Source organism: Anolis sagrei, chromosome 4 (assembly GCF_037176765.1).
Source record: "Anolis sagrei isolate rAnoSag1 chromosome 4, rAnoSag1.mat, whole genome shotgun sequence".
Taxonomy (NCBI): Eukaryota; Metazoa; Chordata; class Lepidosauria; order Squamata; family Dactyloidae; genus Anolis; species Anolis sagrei.
This window is the reverse complement of record NC_090024.1, coordinates 191,206,611-191,226,046: the sequence shown is the minus strand read 5'-3', so window position 1 is coordinate 191,226,046 and position 19,436 is coordinate 191,206,611. Positions and strand designations below refer to the sequence as shown.

At 39.9% G+C, this 19,436-nt stretch overlaps 1 protein-coding gene across 1 annotated transcript; it reads right to left on the bottom strand.

Moving 5' to 3' along the window:
• Positions 1–6,025: 6,025 nt before the first annotated feature.
• Positions 6,026–18,439, bottom strand: LOC132773667 (acidic mammalian chitinase-like). The gene is made up of 11 exons (XM_060773044.2): positions 18,071–18,439; positions 17,356–17,385; positions 16,653–16,857; positions 16,235–16,291; positions 14,664–14,829; positions 12,066–12,184; positions 11,051–11,174; positions 10,734–10,916; positions 9,844–9,960; positions 9,101–9,236; positions 6,026–6,589 (listed from the first exon to the last, which is right to left on the bottom strand). The coding sequence occupies exons 1-11, from the start codon at positions 18,093–18,095 to the stop codon at positions 6,297–6,299; spliced, it is 1,455 nt and encodes a 484-aa protein (XP_060629027.2). The 5' UTR covers positions 18,096–18,439; the 3' UTR covers positions 6,026–6,296.
• Positions 18,440–19,436: the final 997 nt, after the last annotated feature.

Genomic DNA, 19,436 nt, shown 5'->3' with positions numbered 1-19,436 from the left:
ACACAAATGTATGTATGCTCATATAGGTTTCACTCCATGTATGTGCTGAAGTGAGCTGTGTCCATGAAAGTTCATGCTAACATTTTTTCCTTCCAGTTAGTCTCATAAGTGCTATTAGATTCCTCTATGGATTTTCAGGGTCACTGAAATGTTTTATGGCCTATAGACTAACAGGTTTTATTTTGTGCAAGATTTCATAAAATCCAGCTTACTTTCTTACATGCATCAGCTGCATGGGCTCCATGTCTCAATTGATAGATTTTTTACACATGGTGGACCAGGGTTGGATGATGAGGAAATGAAAATGGCAGAAAAAGAAGAAATAAAACCAAACATTGAGCAATCATATTACTAATGTATATTGTAATATACATTAGCAATTCAAATTATTACCATATGGGTTATTGTAGGTTTTTTTGGGCTATGTGGCCATGTTCTAGAGGCATTCTCTCCTGACATTTCACCTGCATCTATGGCAAGCATTTTCAGAGGTTGTGACCTCACAACCTCTGAGGATGCTTGCCATAGATGCAGGCAAAACATCAGGAGAGACTGCCTCTAGAACATGGCCATATAGCCCAAAAAACCTACAACAATCCAGTAATTCTGGCCATGAAAGCCTTCAACATATTCTTGAATAGCAGAGCACCTGATGAACCAATCTGGACACAGCATTTTATTTGAGAACACAGAAATGATGGACCACTCTCACAACCACCATGTCAGACTACACAGAGAAGCCATTGAAATACACAAGCATGTGGACAATTTCAACAGAAAGAAGGAAACAATGAAAATGAACAAAATCTGGCTACCAGTATTTAAAAAAACTCTAAAATTACAACAGCACAACAACAGAGAGGAAACAAACAAGGGCATCTAATCACCTCTCAACAGAAGTTTGCTCCAGGCACTGTCAGGCCATTATATGCTAATCAAGGTGGTCAGCTGAAACATTCACACCTAGTTCCAGCAGACAAGACTCCTTTGTCCCACCCTGGTCATTCCACAGATATATAAACCCTTTTTCCTAGTTGCAACAGACCTCACTACCTCTGAGGATGCTTGCCATAGATGCAGGCAAAACGTCAGGAGAGAATGCCTCTAGACCATGGCCATATAGCCTGAAAAAACCTACAACAACCCTTCAACATATTGCCATATGTTTGTGGGGTTTTTGCTTCTGAGTTTCTGAGGTTGATTAAATTAGATGTAGTATGCAATAGAAGTGAAATGACTCAGACTTCCTCCAATAACCTTGGCCACCTTGGCACCTATCTGCTGTATTAGCCTTGAACAAAGAGATAAAAAGGGAATAAACATTTGACCAATCTAAGCAAACTCTTAGCACATGCTACCTGGGCAAAAATATATCATCTGTCAAAGTAACCTTCAAAATGTGACAAATAACCTGATCGATTGGTCTTGATTGGCCTTCATTTAACAACTAAAATAAGTCAAGGTTATTTATTCTCACATCATCAGCAATTTTAATGCATTTGCTGTCTGTCAGACACACCCTCCATTTGATTTTTAAAAAATGGCTCCAAACATTAGTTCCTTTAGTGGTAGTTATTTGAGGGTATCTAGAACAGTAGTTCCCAAACTTTGATCCTCCAGTTGTTTTGGACTTCAACTCCCAGAAATCCCAGCTATCTTACCAGCTGTTAGGAATTGGGGGAGCTGAAGTCCAAAACACATGGTGGACCAAAGGTTGGGAACTACTGATTTAGAAAGATACATTGTTCACCTTTACTGGTGAAATGCAGGGAGCAACATAGAAGCTATAACATGGATACAATAATTGTAATGTGCCTTCCAGAAATTTCGTGCAAACCTAACTGACCACAGGTTCACGATGAACAAACTTTTTCCATGGCTCACTGAATACTCAAACACAGACCTTCCAAATCCCTGTCCCAGCAGTTTATCCACTACACACTAGAACTTGAAGCCATGAACTTTGGACACAAAGCAAAATATATTTTCTTATTTCTGAATCTACTTCTCCCACTTCCACCCTCCTTTTATTCTCATGACAGTGTTTGTTTGTTTGTTTGTTTATTTAGGACATTTATATCCCGTCCTATCTCAACTTCCGCAGAGGGACTCAGGGTGGCTTGTGAGGTAGGTCAGATTGAAAAAGACTAAGTGCCCGAATTTACTAATTGAATTTTCTAGGCGGGAAGAAGAACTTAGATTTTTTACACCCTACAATGTCCCATGGAGGCTGTCTTTGAGGATGCAAAGTGAAAAGGTCACAGATTCAGAGAAATAAGGCATTTTGGTGGGAGGAGACTTTCTCCCATACCATTGCCCATAGGGATTGCTCAGATGGATTTTGGTCATTTTTGCCAGTAATTGGATATCCAAAATCAGATACAGGTTTGTACTTATATCTTACCTCCAGTATAAGGTTGCCATATTACAGTCCAGACAGGCTACCTGATTCATTTTCGGTTCAATCTTCGTTTGAAAAACTTTTTTTTCACAAATGGGACTTTAGTTAGTTTCCAATTTTTATTTCACCTGTTTGGAAGTGGGAGCATTTTGGTTGAGATCCCTGCTACTGTAGTAGCCCAGCCTGCAATTGTTTCATTGCCTGAGGTTTCAGTGACAAATGACTAAGATCCTGCAGTCTCACAGGGGTCTGGAAATGGGGGTTTTGGACAAGAGAGTGTTGTTAGCCATGATGTAGCTGAAAGCTCTGGAATGGTCAAGCCTGCATTAGATGTGCCTGTGCAGACAGAGAAAGAGTCTGGGTTCACAAAGCAGTCAAGGTCAGAATGTGAAAGGAATGCAGTAATTGGTGGTTCTAAGGAGGACGAGGCATACTTCGATAGACAGAGCCAGATCTGTCAACAAAGACATCTGGTAGGGGGCAAAAGGCACTCACAAAGATCATTGGAAAAAAGAGTCCTCCCAAGGTTTCCCAAGGGAAAAGGCATGGCTTTTTGACTATATATGAGGGCACCTGAGATTGTGATTTTCAGAGAAACCAACATTTACTTTGGAGAGCAATTCCTGTCTTGTTTCCTGTGTCTTGGATCAACATTCATGTGGTTATTCCTGTAACTTTTCATGCCTTGGATTCTATTCTCAAGTTATTCCTGTATTTTCATGTGTTTTTTGGTTTTGTATTCCTAGATTATCTTGGGCTCACAGACTCTTGTTACCTTTGGATCTTGCCATGGTTTTTGGACATTCCTGTTTCCTGAACTTGATGTTTGGATTATTGCCTTTCATGTTTAAGTGACTGTTTTTATGGACAATATTCTATACTACTTTTGAACATCTTTTATTCTTTTGCTGAAGCTATTTTTATTCTTCAATAAACTGCTTGCTATAAAGAACTCTGGTGTCTGGCACTGGGTTCAGAGGTGCTTTCCCAGTCCTGGTGTGTAGATGGCAATGATTTCAGTAAATAAACTTTGGTGAATGTTTATAGTTGATTAGATATCACTATGCAAATAGAATTATGTTACATAATTAAATCTTGTGGTTTTGCAACCTAGAAAACAAAATCATGCTCAGCTGGTGGTTCCAATGTCAGTGAGATGGGAAATCTTTTCTGGATTCTCATGCCAACTGGAAAAGTGCTATTCAAGAAACCACACCCATTTTTGTAATAAGGTATAACACAATGAAGAAGTTCTTTAAATTAAAACCCAAAATAGGGTCATAGCCCCACCAGCATTGAATTTAATGGTTGCCACTTGAAACCAGTAGGACTTCACTGACACATGTAGTTATGCTTCGGTATGCAGCATAGCAACACCACAGAACCACTAGCTTAAGCCTATAAAAATGTTCAGTTTAACTGAATGTATTTATTTTCCATATTTATAGCCCGCCTTTCTCTACCCCAGCAGGGGGATTCAAGGCAGGTTATAATGGCACATACACATTGGTTTATGAGAACAAAAAGAGAGGGAGAGAGAAAAGCACTTTTGAAAAGGTTCCTTCTTTGGAAACTTTTAAGTATAGGCTGGATGGCCATCTGTCAGGGGTGCTTAGAATGTGATTTTCCTGCTTCTTGGCAGGGGGTTGGACTGGATGGCTCACAAGGTCTCTTCCAACTCTATGATTCTAAAATTCCAATATTATTATATTTTAACAATATAAAATATCGATAGACAGAGCCAGATTTAACGCTGCAAATGTAATTAAAAGCTAAGGGATTCAGCCATCAAACAAATGGATGTTCCATGGTTGTCTTGAGACTAAAGACACTCTATCCTTGAAACTTTACTTTTTTTAAGATCACCTTGGAGGGTGCCAGTATGACGTAGTGCTTTGTGTGTTAGTTTGGGTTTCTCACTGGGTCAGCTTGGACAAATTACACTTTCTAGGCCCTAGAGCAGAGCTTTCCAAACTTTTCATGTTGGTGGCACACTTTTTTAGACATGCATCCTTTTGCGATAAAGTAATTCGGCAAACCAGAGGTTAAACCAACCCCTTATAAGAGTTTCACACTATATATATATACAGAGAGAGAGAGAGAGAGATGTCCCCTTGACATTAAGTCTAGTTGTGTAGTTGTGTCCGACTCTGGGTGGTGGTGCTCATCTCCATTTCTAAATCGAAGAGCTGGCATTGTCCATAGACACTGTCAGTATGCAGCATAGCACCTCCTAGGTCATGTGGCCAGCATGACTGCACGGAGCACCATTACCTTCCTGCCGGAGAAGTACCTGTTGATCTACCCATATTTGCATGTTTTTGAACTGCTAGGTTGGCAGGAGCTGGGGCTAACAGAGGGAGCTCACCTCACTCCCCAGATTCAAATCACCGACCTTTCGATCAGCAAGTTCTGCAGCTCAGTAGTTTAATCCACTGCGCCACCGGGGGCTCCACATACAATTAAATAATGTATAATATTTAGAAGCTTCATATAATCTTGGCTGTATGAACAAATTTTGGATTTTTCCCCCCTTTACACTTATGTACTGCAGTTGATTCTTGTGTAGTTTCCTCTGTAGCCACTCCATGTGGTTCATCACAAACATCATTGTGAACAGAATTTCTTTCCTTAATTAGAAACTTGTCCTTTTTAAAGGCATTTTCCTCAAAATGGCACTCAGTAGAAACAAAAATCTGGAATTAGTCAAACGTTTTCTTATAGCTTTGAAAAAATGTGGATTTTTTTTTAAAAAAATGTTATGCAGTGCAGTGAGGCCCGACAACCAATTTTAACAGTGGAATTATGCTCTTGGGGATTTCTAAGAGATAAACTTCTCCTTTTTGAAGTCAGAAAATTGGCCACCTGTGGAATCTGAGAGTAGCTGCAAAAGTAGGCTTTGTAGGTTACTCGTTGTCCTAAGACCGACCTTTGCCCATCCCAATTCTAAGTGAATTATTATCTTTTAATTATTGCTTGTGAGCGTCAATATAACTTTTCATTTAACTGGTTTCACATTGCTTTCCTACTATTTATGTTAATCCCTTTGTTATTTTGCTTCATTCCCACTGTTTGTATTATATGCAATTATGTAACTGAATTCCACTGAAGGAATGGAATTATGTTGGTTTTTAATGGACAAATGATGCAAAAATTTAATTTGGCATAAAAAAAGCATCCTTTACAGCTAATTGACTAATATTGATTGGGAGAGAAAACAGGTTAATTGATTACCTGCAAACTTTGAGATTTGATGCGAATTGGAATTCAATTGCTAGAGCATGTGGTTTTCAACCTGTGGGACCCCAAATGTTTTGGCCGTCTACTCCCAGAAATCCTAACAGCTGGTAAACTGGCTGGAATTTCTGGGAGTTGTAGGCCAAAACACCTGGGGACCTACAGGCTGAGAACCACTGGACTAGAGCAGGTGGTTTAATTTAGATGTATCTTATTTTCCTAACCTTAGCTTCAACAAGTCTGCTACATGATGTATTTTACAGAACATGGATTTTCCTGTTCTGTTCTTCCACAGATTGCCATTAGATGTGCTAATTATCTTTGATTCATCCTGAAAGTAGTCATCCCACCGACAATATTCCACAAAAGATATCAACACAAATACACTTTAGTTATGCCTAATGGATTTTAATTGTGCTTTTTCTTTTTTTCATAACATTTTTACACAGATTCTCCAGAAAGGATCTTAAAGGTGCTTACAAATATTGATAGTAAAACAATCCTTGCATTCAGGCTTCCAATCTAAAGGAGGATGGATGGAGAAAAGGTAAAATGTAAGCTCAAGTGTCTTATGGCTTGTGAAGAAAGGCATTTTCTGTTGGTTACAATGCCGCCTGATGTAAATCACCTCTTTTTGCTGGAAACTATCTGTGAATATTTAAGGGTAGTCACAGCACTTACAACTGTCATTAAAAACCAACCCAGCTGCACAGCTAAAGGTGAAAGTCTGATTGTTATCACACACATAGAATTTGGTGTTGTCTTCAGGGTGAGCATGGATGCCATTTGATTGGTTTGCACAAAAGTTATCAGGATCTGGAGGCCCTGCAGTAGTTGTAGTGTCTGGAGGAGGTGTTGGTGTGTCTGGTGGAGGTTCAACTGGTGTTGTAGGAGGAGCTGTAGTCGTCTCTGTGGGAGGAGTTGGGGTTGCTCCATCACAGGTGATGGGATCTGAAAAGAATATTCATCAATTCAGTGTGGAAATAAAAAAAATTCTGGTAAATTATGTTGACACTCAATGGCATCACTAGGGTTGGTGTCATCCAGTGGAATCACTCATGGTGTAATAATATATCCCCAAAGAAATAAAAATGCCCTTCACCATCCTCTCCTTTAAAAAAAAACTCTTGAATACGCACCTTTGCACTTTGGCATATGGAGAGGAGGAGGACTAGGACACTCTAGATCAATGGTTCTCAACCTGTGGGTCCCTAGAAGTTTTGGCCTACAACAGCCAGAAATCCCAGCCAGTTTACCAGCTGTTAGGATTTCTGGGAGTTGAAGGCCAAAATATCTGGGAACCCACAAGTTGAGAACCACTGCTCTAGATCAATTGAAATGTTGGCTGACCTACTTGTCCCTCGTGGCCACTTGGGTACACTTCAAGAACAACTATTATCAGCCAATTTCCATTCATTTAAATTGTTTTTATCATTTGAGATGTTTTAATGTTGAGTATGTGATTAGTGTAATCCATTTTTATGTTATTATTTGTATCTTGTTTTTCATTTTGACATCAATGTTTTATAGAATAAGTTCACTGTCATTATTATGTTGATTATATTGTATTATTGTCATTTTTTTTTGTCTGCATTTGTCTGGGCATTGCAAGTTTGTCTTTTTGTGTTGTAAACTGCCCTGAGTCCTCTCGGAGAGACAGTGGGCAGTCTATAAACAAAGTATTATTAATATTATTAATAATATTATTATGCAGTTCTTGTGGGTTTTTTCGGGCTATATGGCCATGTTCTAGAGGCATTTCTCCTGACGTTTCGCCTGCATCTATGGCAGGCTTCCTCAGACCTCTGAGGAAGCCTGCCATAGATGCAGGCGAAACGTCAGGAGAAATGCCTCTAGAACATGGCCATATAGCCCGAAAAAACCCACAAGAACTGAGTGATTCCGGCCATGAAAGCCTTCGACAATACAATATTATTATGATTAATATATTTCCCATACCAGACCCCAGTACTAGAACATTTGTCAAAGTCAGCAACTTTAAAAAACCCCTGCAGCAATGAAAACAGCTGCATGTACTTCTAGCATTTACCAACGAATCTACTTGATATGAAGTGTCACTGTAATTGGGTAATAATAATATCCACCCTATATTAGAAGGTTCAAAAAGTAAAACAAAATAGCCTTTTGGCCTTGTAAGTACATAGATAAAATACATGTAAATTGAGGTTACGAAAAATGCTTTTGTGATCAGATCTAACTAAGTAGATTTTTAAATTTAAATATAATACATTTCTGCTGAAACATTGCACAACAATCTTATAGACAATTATTTTGGTGTCTCTCCTCTGATAGTGTCACCCAGTACAGTTCACCCCCCACTTTATTCTCAGAACCCAGCTTTAGTTGCATTGCAGAATGACCCATATGAAAGTTAGGGGCAAACTTGCCCCTCTTCACTCTGTGGAAGACTACAGGAACCTATAGGTCCCTGACTGGTTTTATCTAATTCTTCCTACAAGATGTGTTCCTCAATGTTAGCAACCTTTGTGTTGAGGTGACCACACAGACAACACAGTTTTATCTTCTACTTAAACTCAAGCATGTCTTTATAATGTTACTAGTTCTAGTCTCTTAGTTTCCATTTACACTTCCGCCACCAAGTCTTTCAACTTCATATCATCATCTAGTTCATGATCCTTTCTTGTCTTGTGACTTTTAGACAGTTCATGGCCATGCTTCTTTTTTCATCCCATTAATTTTTAGTTACCCATGATCACGTCCTTAAGAGACATATATCAAGGCAACATGAGACCTTCTGTCTTACAAAACAGGAATGTCTCCCTCTCCTTCAACACATATAAGTTTTGCACTTTGTTTAGATTTCTCTCTGTCTCTGAGAAGGAGCTTGTGTTCCTGCAGGATTAAATGCAAAGAACACAACTGTGTCATAAAAACCCTTAAAGCCCTAAATGTCTAGATCAGTTCAGGTGCGAATGGCATGAATTCTTTTTTTAAAAAAACCTTTCATTTGTTTTACACCAGTGGTTCTTAACCTGTGGGTCCCCAGATGTTTTAAACCAGCTGGGATTTCTGGGAGTTATAGGCCAAAACACCTGGGGACCCACAGGTTGAGAACTACTGTTTTACACCATCAATATTCTGGGGCAAAAAGAGGAAGAAGAAAGTAACACAGGATGTGTTTGTTCTTATGAGAACACGAATGCAACACAGAAGTATTGGAAGTAGTCTTGCCATGGTCTCTCCTGTCAGTTCCATGCTGAGACAATTTCAGACATTGCCAATGCTGCTGTTGTTGTGCAAGGGCGTTAGATATGGCAAACTGCCAGAGTTAAAATCCTTGCATCATTTGTACAGAGCTGAGAATTTAAACAATAAGTCCCACTGCCTATAAGACTAATACAGTACTTGAGCATTTTGAAATTCTAGCAAATGTCATCACAACTGAGCAAGAAAGCCTTGTTAACGCTTACTAATTCTTACCATTTGATTCAAGAAGTCTCTTCAACTCAGATATTAGAGGATATTTTCCTTCATTACAGAAAGTGCCCAGAAAATCATCCAGATCAATGGCCCAAACCATAGCACCTCCAAAACTGTTTTCTTTCAGGTATTTGACCTACCAAAAACAAAAGGACAGCTTTCAAAACAGGGATTCCAGAGCATGTTTTTTCATTTTCTGTTTTATAACTATTGCTAAAACTGCTCACTTTCTCTAGAAGGATGTCATAAACCTTTGGAATATAATTATGTTTCAACCAGTATCTACTATGCGTTCAGAGAGAAACAGCACGTTCACTGTCTGAGGCCCCATCTACACGGATCATTTGCTGTGCAGATGATCACATAGGAAATCCTGGAACCAGTTTGAAGTAGTGATTACACAAACTACAGAATCTTGGCTTTCTTTTGTGCACTTTTTGTGGGAGCTTGTTGTCTGGACACTGTAGTCTGAAGCTAACTTTTGACTACATTAAATGGTCAATGTAAACGAGGTTTCAGTTTAATGGAGCAAAATAGGCAAAAGTAGGTCATCGCCAGCGGTCGGGTTAAGAAATAACATTTGCATACACATTTTAAAAATGGCCTTGGCACTCACTAGATAGACAATTCTACCTTATGTTTGCCTCCCCACATTTCATCTACATCTAGGAGAGGTGTTCAGAGGATTAAATCCATAATCTCATATCTGGGAAATGGTAAAATTAAAGAAAAAGTAGGATTACTTTGCATCGGTAGCTGGCAATGTTGTCATATCCAATCCATTCATTGCCTTTGTAGGTGTATGGAACTTTCTGTTCATCAATCCATTCTACAGTGGCAGACTTCAAAAATGTACAGATCTGTGTAAACATGGGAAAAAAGATTTTTTATTGGTATTCTTATTATGAAAGGAAAGCTGTTTGTTTTATGACACAACCTATAACCTATTGTTTAATGTCAAACACAACTGGACCAAAACATATCTAGAGAAAAAGAATGGAGCTGGAAAGAGAGGACCATGCAAAAAAGGAAAGAGTGGTTTAAAAGATGTTCAACAGCATTTTAATAATCATCATCATCATCATTATCATCTTTATTTGTACCCTGCCATCATCTCCCCAAAGGGACTCGGGTCAGCTCACAGAAGCACTCCAATTTTTTTTTATTTTTGTCGTGTCAGGAGTGACTGCAAGTCGCTCCTGGTGTGAGAGAATTGGCCGTCTGCAAGGATGTTGCCAAGGGGATGCCTGGATGATTTGATGTTTTTATCATCCTTGTGGGAGGCTTCTCTCATGTCCCCGCATGAGGAGCTGGAGCTGATAGAGGGAGCTCATCTGCCTCTCCCCGGATTTGAACCTGCGACCCGTCGGTCTTCAGTCCTGCCGGCACAAGGGTTTAACCCACTGCGCCACCAGGGGCTCCATAGCACTCCAAATGCCACGTGCAGACAGTGATACATAAGTATAAATACAATGACATAAGTATACTCAACAGTGCATAAAACATTTTAGAGTTTTGCTTCTTCACTATCCTTTGTACACTGCCCTGGTAAGGATGAAATGTATTTAAATTCTTTAAAAATAATGACAAATACGAAAGAGTAAAGAGAAATACAAAAACAGGTATATTTTACCTCATAATAAGCCCAGAAGCCTGCCTCCCGGGTATATTGTCCTGCTGAACCAGCCCCAGAAGCAGGAGCACAAACACCAGTGTCTGAACTAGTCAGCCTGAAAGTGCGCCCATAAGTGGGGAATCCCATCATCAGCTTTGCAGCTGGGACACCGTTGTCCCTCCAGTACCTCATGGCATAGTCCTGTTAAGTTGGTGGGTGAGACATAGAATTAGTAGGCTTCTCATTCATCTTGTTCTTAAAAAGCAAGCAAAAAGGCACATGCAAACACATGCACAGACACTAGTATTATACATGAAATCAGAAGCCTTTCTTACACAGTTGAAATACTTCATATCGCCTTGGTCTTTGGGCCCCACGTACAACGGGCTGTTATGTCCTGTGCAGGTGTCCCAGCCTCCGTGGAAATCGTATGTCATTACGCTGATGAAATCTAAAAGTCTGGAGTGAACATACATAATTCCTTATATACCATGTACCATACATGATTCCTTATACACCAATAACAATAGAAATTGTGGAGAAACCAACAACAATGCCATATCTTTTCAGGTTTTTCTCAGTGCCACTCAAAGTTTATTGAGCAAAACTGGGATATTGCTTCTTTTTTCCATGTCAGGAGCGACTTGAGAAACTACAAGTTGCTTCTGATGTGAGAGCATTGGCCGTCTGCAAGGACGTTGCCCAGGGGATGCCCAGATGTTTTGATGTTTTACCATCCTTGTGGGAGGCTTCCCTCATGTCCTCATATGGGGAGCTGGAGCTGACAGAGGGAGCTTGTGCATGCTCTCCCTGGATTCAAACATCCGCCCTGTTGGTCTTCAGTCCTGCTGGCAAAAGAGTTTAACCCACTGCACCACCGGGAGCTCCTATGTCCACTGATCACATAGTAGTATTATTTATCAATTGTATTGATAGCCCACCTTTTGTCCAGTGTGGAATTCAAGGCAGCCATAGGTTTTTTTTTCCATGTCAGAAGCAACTTGAGAAACTGTTAGTCACTTCCGGTGTGAGAGAATTGGTGTCTGCAAGGACATTGCCCAAGGGACGCCTGGATTTTTTACCATCCTGTGGGAGGCTTTTCTCATGTCCCCGGGTAGGAAACTGGAACTGATAGACGAGAGCTCACCCTCTCTCGCGGATTCAAACCGCTGACCTTCAGGTCAGCAGCAGCCAGCACAAGGGCTTTACCCATTGCACCACTGCAACTCCTTATAGGCAGACATAGTCAGATTGCATGAAAATTTTAAGACTGGTGGTACACGAAAAAGAAATGTAAATAAGTTTTTGTCCCCAAAATTTTAAAATCACAGTTGTCCTCCTGATACTCACGCTCCAATTTTAGCAATTTCATATCCTGCATCGATGGTTCCTTTGCCCGCAGACACTGCTGCAGTAACCAAAAGTCTTTTCCCATCAACTTTATTGTTTTCAAAAGCAGCCAGCATTTCCTAAGGAGAGATAGCGAGAAACCAGTCATAAGTCCTTCTTGTTCATCCACACATTCCTATGACAGGCCTTAATTTCTTTCGAAATACGCTGTAAAGGGTTTACATTTTTCTGAGTAAGGGGATGCGATCACTTTAGGTTTTCCCAAATTGTTTCACTGTCTATTGTTTCACTATCTAATGATGTATTGTTAGTTCTACACTTGGGATCTATTGTCAATAGGCAAATGTACAAACTTATAACATCATTTGTTTGTTGATCATTAGGGCATAAATCCAACTATTAGTCTCAACTAAAGGAGATAGAGTTAATCAATGGGATTTACCCAAGGGTTAACTTACTATCTAACAATTGATTCAATGGGTCTATTCAGCAATTGATTCAGGCCCTGGCTGTATTCAGGCTACATATCTTCTCTCATGACAACTGTCAGGATCTTGTGGAACTTAAGCCTAAATGTAATTATTAGTCTGAATTAGAATGGATTCACTGGATCAATGGTGGCTTCATAAGTCAACACTTACGTAAGTTATATTGATGTCTTTTGTTTATTCTGGCTGGAACTAAGATTTATTCTGGCATAGATCTATATCAATGAAATAACTGTGTAAATCATCAAAATATGAAAGTTATATAGGACTTTCCCACCACTACCACTCCCTTACAAAGCAAACAACTGTCCCTTGTGTCTTCTGTAAGGGGCCATTACTTAAATCACAATCGCTGTTCTGAGGAGGCCCTGGTGGTGCAGCGGGTTATGCTGCTGAGCTGCTGAACTTGCTGACCAAAAGGTCAGCAGTTTGAATCCAGGGAGCGAGGTGAGCTCCCACTGTTAGCTCCAGCTTCTGCCAACCTAGCAGTTTGTAAACCTGCAAATGTGAGTAGATCAATAGGTGGGATGGTAACCATGCTCCATGCAGTCATGCCAGCCACATGACCATGGAGGTGTCTACGGACACCATCAGCCCTTCAGCTTAGAAATGGAGATGAGCACAACTACCTAGAGTTGGACATGACTAGTCTTAATGGCAAGGGAAAACCTTTACCTTTACCTTTACCTTTACCTTTACCTTTACCTTTTCTGAAATGTACATTTTCAGGAAAAAAAGAAAGTTGTGGGTCCCTTAAAGCTTTGGAACAAAGGGTTTCTTGCTGTACACCTCCAGTATGACAGCAAACTAATCACTGCACTGTTTGTTTCAAGTTGAAAACACTAGAAAGTTTAGCTTCCCAGTTACACTACAATGGCTTCGTCCTAATTTCAGTACTTTGTAATAGGGCAGGGATGTACAGCCCATTGACCCTTGGAGCCATATCCATTGCCAATAGGTAGGCAGGGAACACACCCACCATGCACCTATGTACAATATACTGTGTGTGTGCATGCCTTGCCAACTTATTGCAAGTCTCTGAATTTCATAGGGCTCTCTTAGGCAAGCAATACACAAAGGTAGCTTTGCCAGTTCCTTCCACTGAAATATAGGCTACACCACCCAGAATTCATTGGTGTACGAAACAGAGCTTACCCTGCTTACCTTTCAAGGTCAGTGAAGATCTAGTGCCTTTAATGTATTTTCCCCTACATTTGCACCATATTGTACATACAGTGTACAGAGATGGGGAGGTTGAAACCTCTCCTCCCTTCATGCCAAGAACTAATATTAGGAAGAGATTGAAGTATGTCACTACCTTATCTATCTATCTATCTATCTATCTATCTATCTATCTATCGGGGTTGGACTGGATGGCCCTTGTGGTCTCTTCTAACTCTAGGATTCTATTATCTATCTGTCTATTTAAGTGGGTTGGACTGAATGGTCCTTGTGCTCACTCCCAACTCTAGGATTCTATGGTTCGACTATCTATCTATCTATCTATCTATCTATCTATCTATCTATCTATCTATCTATCTATCTATGGAGTTGGACAGGATGGCCCTTGAGGTCACTTCCAACTCTTGGATTGTATTATCTATCTATCTATCCATCTATCTATCCATCTATCTATCTATTACTACCAGCATGAAGACAGTAATGTCTAAAGTAGAGTTGTTAGAAGTTGTGACTGGCTTTGCTTTGGACTCCACATCCCCCAGTGAACAGAATAGTTTCTCCAACACTGCTACAAATGGTGAATAACAGAGATCACTGTAGCAGTGAAAAAGTAGATGAAATTTCAAGAACCAGAGGAGTACTCCTATACTTTACAGAGGTGCTTTTTCATCTGGGGTCCTTTAGATCTTATGGACTTTAGCTTCCAAGAGACTCATCTGGCATGAACTCAAGGAGTCTGGCAATTTGAACCCAAATAACTGGTAGTTTATAGTGAGAACCAATATAGAGCTGTTTACATGAGGGTGCTTTTCAGCACTTAAAGCATAATTTCAAATATATTTGAGAGATCAACTAATAATATTAAATATGCATGGTACTATTTACTAGCAAAAGACCCTCATCTTAGACTAATATATTGGCTACTCACCTCAATGAGGATTGTGAAGCGCTGCTTGTCTTCAGCAGGACTACCCCTGGATCCTGGGTATTCAAAGTCCAGGTCAATTCCATCAAAGCCAAACTTATGAAGATATTCTATCACTGAATCAATGAAGATCTTCCGATTGCCAGCTGAAGCAACCATTTCAGTAAACCTGAGGTGAAGAAATCCTTAGATACTGTCTGCCACATGCCATTGCATACATATAGTTGCAGTCTAAATAACTCTGTTTTTTTCTGTTATGCCTTTTTCTCCTCTTGGGCATCTAAGAGTACATTTTGAGTAAATCTGTTGAACAGTCTTTGAGTCTTGTGCATTTTTCAAGAGAAAGTAAATGGAAGGCGCTAAACCAGTGAAGAATGACAAGTGGGAAGAGCAGCCATTCTCTGTTATCCTGCCTTGTACCTTTCTGCCACTAGAATACGCACCACTCTAATCAGAGATGTCATTGCTTCCATATTCTATAACTCACACCATATGAAATATAGCAATTTACCTTGATGTGTGCTTCAAAGTGCTCTTTAAATATCATCTGAAACCATGTTGGAACCACATTTTTACAACACCTTTCCTATAATTGAAGATGCATTTAAATGGCCTAACCGTGTAACAAAGGATTAATCTGTCCCATGGTTAAAAAAAACTTCCTCACAACAAAGTGTTTATTTCTTAGCTCGGACCTGTGTGATCTGTATTTTTTTTCATGTCAGGAGCAACTTGAGAAACTGCAAGTCGCTTCTGGTATGAGAGAATTAGCTGTCTGCAAGGACGTTGTCTGGGGACGCCCTGATGTTTGATGTTTTACTCTCCTTGTAGGGGGCTTCTCTCATGTACCCTAATGGGGAGCTGGAGCTGACAGAGGAAGGTCAACCCGCTCTCCCTGGATTCGAACCTGATGTCTCATCAGCAGTCCTGCCAGCACAAGGGTTTAACCCACTGCACTACCAAGGGCTCTATGCACATGCAATTGGCTTCATTAAATGTTGTTCCAGTCCTACAGAAGATGCTCATAAGTAACATGCCACATTTTAAGCAAAGGTAGGCAAAGTACAACCCACAGATTGTATGGGCATGCCTCTTCAAACCATACCAAACATAAGAAGCCCCCCTATCATGTGAGTGTGCTTTCAAGACTTATGACAACCTAATGAATTTCATAGTGTTTTCTTCTCACCTTTTAGGGGCCAGATAGTTACTATGGAGAACATGGTGTTTTGTTTGAAAGGCTTTGTAAGGACAGTGTTCTAATTGGAAGCATTCACTAGTTTGAATGGAAAGAAGTAAAAGAGGGGGGAGTAGAAGCCTTAAAGTTGTCCATCAAGATTTAGAACCCAGAGAGGAGAGTCAAAGGCACACGAATTATCTAGACACATTATTTTCCACTGTATTAAGTTGTGTCACTTTTCTATTATATTACAGGAGTTATTTCTAAATTTACATCTCATCATATAGATTTGCATATGTAAATATTATGAAGGTCAACCTTCTCCCCATCTCTTTGGAGGATGTGATATATAATTAAAGTCTTGAATAACCTGGTTAAGGATAGGGATACTCACTTCTGAGTGCCAAAATTCCAGCCTCCAATTGCGAGGAGTGTGACAAGATTGGGGTTGCTGAAAGACACGTGAAAGAAGATCAGTGCACAAATTTGCATGGTAATTGCAGAGCCGAAGTAATATTACAAAATGCATCTCAGTCATTATGAGCAAAAATGTAAGTTTGTTTCAATAAAGCACATCAATACATGAAAAGTTTCTACAGATTTATTAACTGGAATACCATTGAAATCAAATAACATGGTGATCCACAAAAGGCGGGAACGAGGGAGGGACGTCATGCTAGGAAAGGAAAACAGCTTTTTCAAGTCTGTATGTGCATATGCAGATATGACTATGTATGTATGCAGAGTGGCAGATTCAGCTGTAAGCATAGATACAGATATAGTCAAAAGGTTTCTGAAAGGGAAGGACGTACCTTTTCTTAAGTGCTTGGAACTCTGGGTAGAGCCTGTCCTCGTCATTCCATTCATAAGGTGCAATTTTATGTTGGTTCATGGTGGCAAAGGCATAGATCAGATGGGTACAGAGATTTGGATCAACATTGTTTGGAAAGTATTTGGCTGGCTCTGGCCTGTACTGGGACCAGTTTGTGAAATAGCACACAATTTTGTAAGCAGAGCCTGTTAAAAGAGGTAGAAAAGGAGCCCTGGTGAACCATGTTTGTAGGATGTATGTTTGTTTCTCAATTTTATTCTTCCTCTTTTTGATAAATTTTACTAATATGAACCCTGCCTGGGTTCTGTTCAAGTTGGACATTCCCAGTATGCAATTGTAACTGCATGTTGAGAAAAGGGGACTATGTCCGTTGCCTCCCCCCACCTGCTGTCCCATCATCCACCAGCCCTGTCCTGCCCTCCCACTTCCAAGTCAATGGGGGAAACATGCGACCTGTTTCTTTCCTTATTTCTATTACAATCATGACATTATTCCTGCTTATCTCTGCTTCACCTGCTGTGTGATGCCTTCTGTCTCCAACCAGATAAGGAATATCCCTGGCTAGGGTTCTTTTTAGTTTGATTTATTATTGTTGTTGTTTATTTTTTAATTTAATGTATTTAAACCCCACCTTTTCCAGCTGCTTAAGTCTTAAGATTTATATTATAAGAAGAGGTCCTCACCTAGCTGCAACTGCAGCAATACGGCCAAACCTGCAAGAAAAATGTGCATATGTTAAAAACAACTAAATACATTCTTGTCAGTATTTGCATACAGACTTAAGCCAGAATGGAATTTGGCACACAGAGAAAGCTCACCCATGAAAAGTACTATGGGAAATTGGAGGCAAGGCTGTGAGATAGAGAAAAGGTGTTGACCGGAAGTATTACCTTTATTTAAATTCAGCTCTATCATAATTGAAATTGTTACTTTGACAACATTAGGAACCCTGTTCAGAATGAAACCAATGCATTTTGTTATGCATCATAACATCATCAATTAGCCATGTCTTATTGGCTGCATGAGGATGCAATGCCATCATGTTATTCAAATACGTTGTGATTGCCACAGAAGGTTGTGCTGAATCTGTGGACCATGAATAGGTATCAAATAATAGAGTGAAATGTTAAACAAGAGTATCCTGTGTTTTGAGCTCATCTCATCCCCACGTAACTTTCCATTTTCCCCCAAAAGTTTGCATGGGCAAAATTAGGCATAGATCTGAACGAAAGATTTCCAAAGATATGGCACCATTTTGAACACTATTGCTCTCCTTAAGAAGAAACCTTTTAATGCTTCCCCTTACACATTCATCCTATTGCTTTAATAGTCAAACCTGCAGGAATTTTCTATCATGCCTACCATACTCTTGTAGAAAAGGGATTAGGGCATGCTCACCAAACAACAGCAGTCTCTTCCCCATCTTTGTTTCTGGCTGTGACTGCAAAGTCCACAAGGCAAAAGCCGCCTTATAAAGAAGGGAAAGTTCCACGTATCAGCGTGGGACCTCGGCAGGTGGCTACACAGCGGGAGGCAGAGTTTCGAGCAGTTCAAATGCAATCAAAGCGTCAGGAGAAAATCTCATTTTTAAAAAGTCAAGGACAAGAACAAACTATCAAAAGTCTTCACAAGGCCAAAAACTTCCAAAAAGAACCTCTTGGAGGGTTAAGATGGTGTCTGGTGGACATGGAAGTGTAGGGTGAACCCATGAACAGAGTCCTCTTCTTGAAAGCAAGGGAGATGTTTCTCTTAGCTGCTTCTTCCCCCAATAGTTTCCTGTTCCTCATAAAAACCTGATCTATTAGATCCTGGAACAGTACTGTGAGTCAGCGCAAGGAAGTGTAGCCAGCCCACTTTTCAAGAGGATAGCTCTACGCACTTGCTTAAGAGTGAGGGGAAGTGTGTATACAGCAGTGGCCATAGAGTTGCCACTAGAAAGTTACTACATGTGTTAGAAAGTTACTACATGTGTTAGAAGAGTTGCCACTAGAAAGTTACTACATGTGTTAGAATAAGTGTGTTGGACAACAGGGTAGCTCACTATACTTATTGTCAACCAGTTGAGTACAGTATGACCTCCGTATCTGTAAGATATATGTTCCAAGGTGCAGGCGCACACACACAATTTAATAGCACATAGCAATAGCACAAGTTGGTCTTCAAAAAGATATTGTCTGACTGTAGATTTTGGATTTTTTTTTCTTATTGAGCAGCTTATTTTATCTTACATTTAAAAGATACAATCTGAAATCCTGGATTAGCAATACAGCACAACCGCCATATTTTCAGGACACGTGTTCCAAGATACACGCCTACTCACTTGGACACTTGAAACTGTACATAGTAGCAAAGCCTTCATTTTGACAATATTTGGAACAGAATAAAATGCTACAATTGCACTGGAAGACCAATGAAGACCCATAAGCACTTTCCTGGGGGCAGGGGTACTTTTTGATCCATAGGTAAGCAATAACCATGGATATTGAATCAGCAGATAAGGGGAGTCGTATTGTACTCTTACATCTTTTTGAGATAATTCTTCATTCATCTAAAAGTGCAAACCCAACTTTGTTTTGTTTAATCAAAAATAAGGATTATGTAGGATTTTTTTCCTACTCAAGCAAGGTTGCTTGATTATTGTGATATGTTACATAGGTTTTGTGGCTTAGCTAGTCATGGAAGTCGTACTCCCCTCAGCTCTCATTCAATCACCTCTGCAACCATATTGATAAGAAGCATGAATACACCTGAAGGAGATATTTTT